At 49.8% G+C, this 10,323-nt stretch overlaps 1 protein-coding gene across 3 annotated transcripts; it reads right to left on the bottom strand.

Moving 5' to 3' along the window:
- Nucleotides 1–919: 919 nt before the first annotated feature.
- On the bottom strand, nucleotides 920–9,735 carry LOC308112661 (uncharacterized protein). 3 transcript variants are annotated; one of them, XR_013935500.1, is made up of 4 exons: nucleotides 9,570–9,729; nucleotides 2,476–2,667; nucleotides 2,204–2,300; nucleotides 920–2,115 (listed from the first exon to the last, which is right to left on the bottom strand). XR_013935500.1 is itself a non-coding variant. In XM_080468351.1 (4 exons), the coding sequence occupies exons 1-4, from the start codon at nucleotides 9,594–9,596 to the stop codon at nucleotides 1,253–1,255; spliced, it is 1,080 nt and encodes a 359-aa protein (XP_080324477.1). In that variant the 5' UTR covers nucleotides 9,597–9,735; the 3' UTR covers nucleotides 920–1,252. The 3 variants fall into 3 exon arrangements, 2 of the variants coding, with proteins under 2 accessions (XP_080324477.1, XP_080324478.1); XM_080468351.1 differs by having other exon boundaries at nucleotides 2,476–2,568; nucleotides 9,570–9,735; XM_080468352.1 differs by having other exon boundaries at nucleotides 1,049–2,115; nucleotides 2,476–2,550.
- Nucleotides 9,736–10,323: the final 588 nt, after the last annotated feature.

Raw genomic sequence — 10,323 nt, 5'->3', positions numbered from 1 at the left:
TACTGGACCAGAGCACAGAAAATTGGAGATGAGGCGTTTAGTGAACCCAGCCCTGCCCGCAGAATGCCTCTGATTGATGAGTTTTTAATGTTCTCGTTCAGGGTGGCTGTGGGCATGAAGGAGCAGCTTATTGCTGACATGTTTCATGTGAGCGTTGCTACTGTCAGCCGAGTGACCATCACCTGGGCCAACTACCTTTTTATAGTCTTTTCATCAATCAACATGTGGATCAGTCGTGAGAAGGTAAAAGCCAGTATGCCTGAGAGATTCAGGAAGTTCTCTCCAAACGTACGCGTGATCTTGGACGGCACAGAAGTTGCTCTGGAGGCTGCATCATCCCTGACATTGCAGTCTGAAACGTTCTCCGCCTACAAGAACCGCATCACTCTGAAAGGGCTGATCGGAGTTGCTCCTTGTGGGTTGGTGACATTTATTTCATCTTTGTACACCGGCTGCATCTCTGATAAAGAAATCACTGGGGTCAGTGGAATCCTTCCTCTGCTGGAGCCAGGAGGAGAAGTCATGGCAGATAAGGGCTTCCTCATTCAAGACCTCCTTGATGAAGTTGGAGCCAAACTCACCATTCCACCTTTTCGTCACCCTGGTCAGTTCAGCAAGAAAGAGACCGAGGAGACCCAATCCATTGCTCGTCTGCGGATCATTGTGGAGCGAGCAATTGCCAGAGTCAAATGCTACCACATCTGGGACTCTCCTGTGCCGCTCACTTTAATAGGAACTGTCAATCAGATCTGGCACAACTGTTGTGTTTTGGCAAATTATCATGGCCCATTTTGTTTGGAAGACTAAATTAATCATTATGTAAATAGTTCTAGTGTTATTAGTTATGCAAGTGTTTTAATAGTTATTCTTTTGAATGTATTCTTAAATTAAAACGAGCAAAATACTGTACTGTTTTTTTAATCATTTAATTTGTGGATTGATTGAGTTGAATTGCAAGGAAACAAGTTAAATTTACAAGTTCTAGTAAAAACATTTTTAAAACCAGTTACAAAACAGCAATTGAAAGAAAATCACATTTTCCCAAAATCAAGCAGGCTCATTTTAATAAAATCAGCACTATTTACACTATTTCCAGTGATTCACAGAACTTGAGATTTAATGTTGAAAACACAGAGACAAAGGGGTCATTTATACATTTTGTTATCATTACTGCAATGAAAGAAAAACATTGATGAAGGTGTTGAAGTAAAACATGTCCAGTTTTGATTTCATCTGGTCAATGAACGATTCATCACGCCACACTCTCTACACTTATGGTTGTGAGTGTGTCAGTGACAAAATCGCACCATTCTAATCCAGTGATTGCCAGCTGACCCTGTACCTGCCAGTAATATGCGTGTGAACGCCTCAGACATGCGTGGCCATCCTGAACTTTGAGGTAAGCAACTTGGGACACGTCATTTTTAGTGCTGCTTTTTACCTCAACCAGTCCAAATGGGGGTGATTCTGAGGGGTCAAACACCCTGCCATCAGGACTTGCCCCAAGATATGATGTCTCGGGGCGAATGATGAATCCCACTGGAAGGACGCTTACCCTCATTAGCTCTGCATAGTTTGCCAGCACCTCCGACTCCATCTGCAGGCCGCGCTTCATGGCAGCAGTTTGTTTGGTGGAGCCCCTGATCATCCGAGCTGCCAGTGCTGTGGCAGTAGACTCCTCCTCTGCACTTCCTCTGCAAGCATCACGGAAATGGCTAGCAGTAAGCCTCGGTCGTCGGAGCTGTACCCATGCAGGACATCTGGACTGCTCCCTGGTTCCAGCCTCTATGTCATAAGACATTTCCAGGGACACTTGCAGAGACTGAAGATGCATATGTTGACCAAGTGTGGGCACAAAACACGAGTTGGTAAGACTGTGCAGCATCAAAGGAAGAGCAGGGAAGTCTGGAGCCATGGGGTGCAGCATGATGCCACCGCAGGACTTATCAGGTGGGCACTGGTAGGACATCGGTGAGCCCCGTGGCACAGGCCCAAATTTGGATGGGACCAACTCCAAAGTTGAGAGGCCATCTAAAACAAGAGCCATGAGTGGTTGGGACTCCAGTTGGCGAAGTTTTTCTCCTGATGCCAAGATGTCAGGATCAGGAAGTGGTCCTACATACACATGAATGACATAATCACAGTAAGTTATGACAAAGGAAACATTACAAGCATAAAAACATTAATAACCAATAAATGATACCTGAGTAAGCTCTGTACAGCGTGGACTGCAGATATCGTTTTCCCACAGTTCTGGGCTTTCGCACCACCACCTCACTGGCAGGTTCAGGATGGATCCCCTTACAAGAAATAAATATGTCAAATAAATAAAAGGGACAGGTGAGGAATTTGGTAGGACATGGAGTGATATATAGGTGAGAGTTAAGATTTTTACTTAAATTGCTAAAACTACTGAGGAGATTGTCACATACTGAATGATATTACAAAAGGGAGAAAATAAGTTTCACTTTTTACCTGTGTTCTTGGTCTGGTCCATCTGTGTAGATGACTTGTGCAGGCCAGTGCAGGAGGAACAGTTGGCAGCTGGAGCTGGGAGGAGTGAGCAGTCTGATAAAGGAGTGCAACGACATGGTTGAAAAAGCCTTTACCAGCTGCACAACTACAGGAATAAGCCAACAAGTCAGCCTTGGCAACACCCAGTGAGATCTAAAACAGAGAAGTGTTTTTAGCACATATATAGAAATTAATACTTGTTAAAACATAATTAGCTTTAATCAAGTGATAGAATCATGTTTGAAGATGAACTGTGTTGGGGTTTATGGTTGGTTATTAGCATATAATTACTGTAAGTAATAGATTGTGGTGTGCACCTTGAGGGAGGTTCTCCCAAGCAGAATGGAGTGGGTGTGTCGGTGACGTGCGGGGGTGTGTTGGTGATGGGGAGGTGTTAAAAGAGGAAGTGCTGTGACGCATAGGTAATGATGTTTGACAGGTGAACTGTCATGTGGCTGGAGACAATAAAGAAAGCCGACTCGACTCCTTCGTCCGTCTCATCATTCTCAGCCTCCACATTGGTGACCCTGACATTTGAACATGTCTATTGAAACCAGCAGCGGTGCAATCGCCGGCAGCGCGGGAGCCGGAGCTCCCGCGGTGTACGCCGCTGCTGTCAAACTGCCGGAGTTTTGGCAGCACGATCCGGAGCCGTGGTTCCAGCATATCGAGGCTCAGTTCCATCTACGAGGGGTAACGGTAGACGACACGAAGTACTTCCACGTCGTCGCTGCGCTGGATTCTTCCACCACCCGCAGAGTTATGGGGCTGCTTCGGGACCCGCCGGCGCACGGAAAATACACCGCGCTCAAAATTCAACTCCTCCGGCTGTTCCAGCTGTCCGACGCCGAGCGAGCGGAGCGCCTTCTGTCTTTCAACGGCTTGGGAGACAGCAAACCCACGGAGCTGATGGAGAACATGTTGGCGCTGAGGGGATCAGGTGACGCTGAGTTCCTCTTCATCCAGCTGTTCCTGCGTCAACTACCTGCTCAGGTGCGCACCGCTCTGGCCAGCTCTCCGCTCGTGCGCACTAAAGACTATCGTGGGTTGGCGGAAGAGGCTGACAGGATCCTGCTCGCGTCGCGGTCGTACGGAGTGCAAACAGTTCTACCGGCGCAGCTTGGAAACCAGCCGGAGGAGGAAGCGCAGGCTACGATCAGGGCAGTTACGGATCGACTCAAGAAAGACGTCCAGCTGTGTTTCTTCCACCGACGTTTCGGGAGCAGAGCCCACCGCTGCACGCCACCCTGCTCCTTCTCTGTGCAGGGAAACGCCAGACCCGGCGCTCGATAGCAGCTGTGAGCGCCGGGAACACCGGGAAGCTGCTGTTTATTAAAGACACTGTATCCGGGAGGCGTTTTCTCGTGGATACCGGAGCGCAGCGGAGCATCATCCCCGCCTCCTTCACCGACGTCGCGAGCGGCGTGAAAGGGCCGCCTCTGGATGCCGCTAACGGGACTCCCATCCGCACCTTTGGCACCAAGTTCGTGACTGTGGGATTCAATGGCCGTCAGTTCGGATGGGATTTTGTCATGGCTGCTGTGTCTGTGCCCATCCTGGGAGCAGATTTCTTGTGCGATCACGGACTATTAGTGGACATGTCGAATCACCGCCTGGTGCACGCCGTCTCGTTCTCCTCTTACTCCTGCACTTTGGGGAAGGGGGAGGCGGTATCCCTCGCCAATATCTTAGCTTCAGGGGATGTGTACCAGCAGCTTCTGGCTGAGTTTCCCGAACTGACGGTCCCTACCTTCTCAGCCTCCATTGTCAAGCATGGAGTGGAACATTATATCCCCACGACTGGGCCGCCGGTGTTTGCTCGCCCTCGCCGGCTGGATGCGGCTAAGCTGGCAATCGCTAAAGAAGAGTTTGCCATTATGGAACGGCTTGGGATTGTGCGGCGCTCTGACAGCCCCTGGGCCTCACCTTTGCACATGGTTCCGAAATCAGATGGAAGATGGAGGCCTTGTGGGGATTTCCGGCGCCTCAACAATATTACCGCACATGATCGGTACCCCGTTCCACACATCCAAGACTTTTCCGTCCATCTGACAGGAAAAGGGATTTTTTCCAAGGTGGATTTGGTGAGAGGCTACCACCAGGTACCGGTCCATCCTCAGCATGTGCCCAAGACTGCAGTGATCACGCCTTTTGGACTTTTTGAGTTTTTGCGGATGCCGTTTGGACTAAAAGGTGCAGCACAAACATTCCAGCGCTTGATGGACTCCGTGTTAAGGGGACTGCCTTTCCTGTTCATATATCTGGATGACATCCTAGTGGCCAGCGCCTCACCTGCAGAGCACCTGTTACACCTGCGGCAGCTCTTTGAGAGACTTAATGAGCATGGGCTGATTGTGAACCCAGCGAAGTGTTGCTTTGGACTATCAGAAATTGAGTTTCTGGGCCACCATGTATCCTCACGGGGAGTGGTGCCCTTACCGGCTAAGGTGGAAGCGATCACTGCCTTTCCACGTCCGAGAACCATAAAGTCACTGCAGGAATTCCTGGGCATGGTGAACTTTTATAACCGCTTCATCGCACACGCAGCTCACCTAATGCGTCCCTTGTATGAAGTTCTGAGGGGCAAGAAGGCCAAGCAGGACGTGGACTGGTCCCCAGAAAGGATCCTGGCTTTCCAGAAGGCCAAGGTTGCGCTCTCCAACACTGCCATGCTCGCCCACCCATCTCCAACCGCACCGGTAGCACTCACCACCGATGCCTCGGACTACGCAGTGGGGGCAGTATGTGAACAGTGGGTGGCTGGAGCCTGGCAGCCTCTGGCATTCTTCAGCAAACAACTGCGTGACAATGAGAGGAAGTACAGCAGGTTTGATAGAGAACTCTTGGCTCTTTTCCTCGCCATACGTCACTTTAGGTTTCTGTTGGAAGGCCGGCAGTTTATTGCTTTTGTGGACCATAAGCCCCTCACCTTCGCCATGTCCAAGACCTCGGAGCCCTGGTCTGGGCGGCAGCAGCGCCACCTCTCTGCCATTTCAGAGTTCACCACAGACATTCGGCATGTAGCTGGAAAAAACAATGCTGTGGCCGACTGCCTCTCCCGGGCACACGTGAACTCTGTGCACCTTGGAGTGGACTATGCTGCCATGGCCAGCGACCAGCTGACTGACTGTGACATCCAGGCCTACAGGACAGCCACCACAGGATTACGGCTGCAGGATGTGGTCTTCCAGGACAGTGGGACCACACTCCTGTGTGACGTGTCTACGGGACAGCCCCGCCCCATGGTACCTGCTGGCTGGCGACGGCAGGTTTTTGATGCGGTTCATGCTCTATCGCATCCGGGTGTAAGAGCATCCGTGAAGCTGGTGGGGGCAAAGTTCGTCTGGCCGGGCCTCAAGAAGGATGTCAGGAGCTGGGCGGCCTCCTGTGTGGCGTGTCAACGGTCCAAGGTACACCGTCACACCAAAGCCCCCCTGGAGCCGTTCCTTATCCCTGAGAGGAGGTTCGATCATGTGCATCTGGACTTGGTGGGTCCACTTCCTCCCTCTCAAGGCTTCACTCACCTCCTCACTATGGTGGACAGGACCACTAGGTGGCCGGAGGTGGTTCCTCTGGCATCGACGACGTCTGCGGAGGTGGCACGCGCCTTCATATCCACCTGGGTGGCCCGGTTCGGCACGCCGTTGGACGTCACTTCGGACAGAGGCTCCCAGTTCACCTCAGAGCTGTGGACAGAGGTGGCTAAAGGCCTGGGGGTGCAGCTACACCGGACGACGGCTTTCAACCCTCAAGCCAATGGACTGTGTGAGCGTTTCCATCGCACGATGAAGGCCGCTCTCCGAGCCACCCTCACTGACAGCAACTGGGTCGACCGACTGCCGTGGGTCATGTTGGGCCTGCGATCGGCCCCGAAGGAAGATCTCCACTCGTCATCTGCAGAGCTGGTGTTTGGTCAGCCTCTGCGGGTCCCCGGAGAGTTCCTGCCAGAACCATCAGAACCCTGGTTGGTTACAGCAAGGCGGCCAGTCTTCAAGGAGCCGGCCCGCATGTTCAACCCGGTTCCAGCTCATCACTGCCTGCCCCGGTCCTATTTCCCGAAGAACCTGATGGCAGCCGAATATGTGTTCATTCGACATGACGCTCATCGTTCCCCACTTCAGCCGCCATATGATGGCCCGTTTCACGTCCTCGAGGCAGGGCCGAAGAACTTTGAGGTGGACATGGGGGGTAGGCATGTCCGGGTTTCAGTGGACCGTCTGAAACCTGCCCATGTTATGCCAGAGCAGCCAGTGGAGGTGGCGCAACCCCCGAGACGTGGGCGCCCCCCTAAGTCATCAGCTCCTGCAATGTCCCCTGCACCTGCCTTAACCCCGGTGCCGGTACTTGCACCTACTCCATTGGCGGTGCAACGCAGCCGTTTTGGTCGGGTGCTAAGACCTCCCAAAAGGGACTAAAAAAGAGAAAAAACAAACAAACAAGCAAACATTTTTTTTGGTGCGTATTTTTGTTTTTTTGATAGTAGTACCATTCTGATTGTTCGAGGGGGGGCCTGTGTGGTGTGCACCTTGAGGGAGGTTCTCCCAAGCAGAATGGAGTGGGTGTGTCGGTGACGTGCGGGGGTGTGTTGGTGATGGGGAGGTGTTAAAAGAGGAAGTGCTGTGACGCACAGGTAATGATGTTTGACAGGTGAACTGTCATGTGGCTGGAGGCAATAAAGAAAGCCGACTCGACTCCTTCGTCCGTCTCATCATTCTCAGCCTCCACAAGATTACTAAAAGTAATAAATCACTGGAAGTAATTTATGAAAAATTTAAATTATGAATGGAAGTAAACGGTCATTTACTCATTAACAACTCCTAAAGTAATTGAATAATTACTTTAAAAACAAAAAAAATGAAAAATTATCAAAAATAATTTTTAATAAAAATAATTATTAATTTGCATAAATTTCTTATTTATGTATTAATCATAAATCGGGGCACCACCAGATAAACTGGAAATAGCTAATACCAAAATATCAGTCTCGTTTGTAAAAAGTTTATTTAAGTTCGTTAATATTTCTGCATAAAATATAACAATCTTAAATAGATTGGAAGGTGTGAGATCCGAGCACAGACTGTTACAAACCAGTGAATTGTCAACAATAAATACACAATAATCACCAAGAAGCGTACAATTCAGCTAACAGGCGTTTATTAATAAAAATGTATTAATTCATAAATAATTCTGAAATCATCTCATAAATCAACACATTCAAATAGCAAACGACATCTAACACGGAGATCTAATCTATTAAACAGCAAACACTATGTACAAAGTGTGTGTGTGTGTGTGTGTGTGCGTGCGTGCGTGCGTGCGTGCGTGCGTGCGTGCGTGCGTGCGTGCGTGCGTGCGTGCGTGCGTGCGTGCGTGCGTGCGTGCGTGCGTGCGTGCGTGACGAGGGGGTGTGATGACTCGCTCTTTCTGGGGACGCGGCGGTTGCTTAGCGGCCAGATAAACAAGACGTCCGTCGAGCGCGCGTGCGCGAGGGCGGTCTCGGAGCGAGTTAGTCTACCGAGGGCGTAACGAACGGGCGGTTCCGTTTGCCCGGTTCTGATCACCAGAGTCCTAAGGGGAGGTCGGGTCCTGCAGTTAGAAGTCCTGTGATCAAAACAGATCTGCTCTGCAGCAGCTGACATGCAGTAGTGTGTGACCTTATCTCGATCTGATAAGGGGGGGCTGCGGGTTAGTGAAAGAGGAGGGAGAGATGAGAGAGGATGAAGACAAGAGAAAGACAGAGAATTCTGCGCGGCTCGGTTCTGAACCCTGGTTCCTCCACACAGAGTTCCCAGTGGGCCTGGAGCTCACTCGGACCTCTGGTTCTGAGGTGGAAAACCAGCGTTCTGGACTTAGTGCGTGTGAATGCGCCTTCACAAACAACGTGAAAGGCTGCTGCCTTCTGAGCGGCACATGGAAACACATTGCATTTTCAACAGAACATCATTCTAACTATTCTCTGCCCAGACAAAAGCGCTCACCCTCCGGTTCTTTGGTTCTGGACAGCACCGTCCGTGGTGCTGTTGGTTCTGGGAGGCGGTGGTAACTGGTTGTTACCGGGTCTTAATTTCAGCGTCCTGAAATTCAGAGGCCTGGCTCCAGCTGCAGGAGTGCAACTGAGAGGATGATCTTGGGAGGAGACGACACTGGCTCTGGTCTCCAGAATCTCCCAAAAACAGGAAAAATAGCGGAAAACAGAAGATGTAGTCCAAACTGGGTTCTGCTCGTCCAGCTGGCTGGCGTTGGTGGTTCTTCTGTTCTTTTGCTCTCTTTACCATCCTGAGGCAAGCAGAGACATGTGTCTCCGCGGATGGTCAGTTGAGAATAGCTGAGAGTTTTGATAGAACGTGAGTCCCACCAACTTGGGTTTGGACCCCTGTGGTGTGTTCGGGTCGGATTCAAGCATCCTCATTGGCCACTTCCGGGGTCTGGCTCGCTCCCCTGCTGTTTTATGGCCTATCCATTGTTGTGGTGTTTTCCTTCGGGGGAGCAAGTTGGAGAAACAGCTCACTGAAGCTCTGGAGGAGTTCATGGATCTACGGCCCCAACAACTGCAACAGCAGCAGAAGAAAAGACAGTCTATGCTGCAACCGCAGCAGAAGAGAAATAGTAAGCTCTCGGTCATACAGGAGTTGTTCATCGTACATGAAAGTTCTTCAGCTGTCAGATGCCACAGGAACTCAAACTAATGAACATGAGCCAACCGACTCTCTGACTGTTTCAAACCTGCAGTCTGTGAGGTTCCTCATTTTTCCTCATGGACCTGAAGCATCTAGCTCTGATCACTACCTGTCCCTCCACAATATCTGATACTAGAAGCATGTAGAAGCAAAGCAGGGTCAAGGTGAACATCTGGCATCATCATCATAACTTTCCCATCTATAATAGCAAACACATATCAAAATGTTAAAATATCATTTAAAAGTCTAGATCATGCCTCCAATAAATACATCAAATACTTTAGCACACTAAATTAGGCTTCTTAATCACGATGTTTATATACATCATATGTTAGCGGTTAGCTCGCGGTTAGCTCACCTAACTATGTCTTTTCTTACCTTGATAGCTGTTAATATATTCTTCATGGAAGAACTTATACCCCTTTTCAAGTTGATCTGTTCTTGTATTACCCGCTGCGATAGCCTCCGCGAACGAAAAAGCTGGCAAGTTCAGGAGCGTCGGTGAAAAGATAAGGTCCATTTTCAATGAGACCGGCACAAACAGGAAGTGATCGAGCTCCACAAGACGCTACTTCCGGTTGTCGTGAAAAAGGTCTATTAGGAGGGATGAGGGTCTGAAATTCTGCATAAAGCCAGGGAGCACTTTTGTATGCAGCCAGTACTTCACCAGGAGGATGTTGTCAGCGGATCCACCACCAGTCGCCTTAAAAGTGGAACTGTTCCATGTCTCTTTCCCTGGAAGGACTTTATTGCACCACCTCGGAGGGATTCTGTCTCTGGCTCAGAAACGGGAGCTTGTCCTCTCACAGCTCTCCAGGCTGAAGCTGCTACTGCAGACCACCATCATGTGGCTCCTCCACCCACAGGTAAATATCTAAGATGGTAAACTGCATAAGTTTGTCATATAAGATCAAATATAACTAATAATACAGTTGCAGGACGCGTTGCAGCACCAGTGTGTAGAGCTATACCATCTAGAGATCAAATCAATGACGGATACATATACTGTATACTTGTACCTGGACTCACACAATGTATTGATCCACAAGGAAATAATGTCACAGGAGCTCAGTAATGAAACCAATCGTGCTAGTTAGTGAAAATGAAAACAAGACGGTTTCAATTTAATTTT

The sequence above is a fragment of the Lipophrys pholis genome (assembly GCF_963383615.2).
Source record: "Lipophrys pholis genome assembly, chromosome: 7".
Lineage (NCBI taxonomy): Eukaryota > Metazoa > Chordata > Actinopteri > Blenniiformes > Blenniidae > Lipophrys > Lipophrys pholis.
This window is presented reverse-complemented; position numbering and strand designations above follow the sequence as displayed.

Excerpts from the sequence above, each read along its gene's own strand:
- LOC308112661 (XM_080468351.1), bottom strand. The coding sequence starts at position 9,596 with ATGAAGAATATATTAACAGCTATCAAG. Across the intron at positions 2,301-2,475 it reads GGACCAGACCAAGAACACAG|GGGATCCATCCTGAACCTGC; the intron begins GTAAAAAGTGAA and ends ATTTCTTGTAAG. Across the intron at positions 2,116-2,203 it reads GCTGTACAGAGCTTACTCAG|GACCACTTCCTGATCCTGAC; the intron begins GTATCATTTATT and ends ATGTGTATGTAG.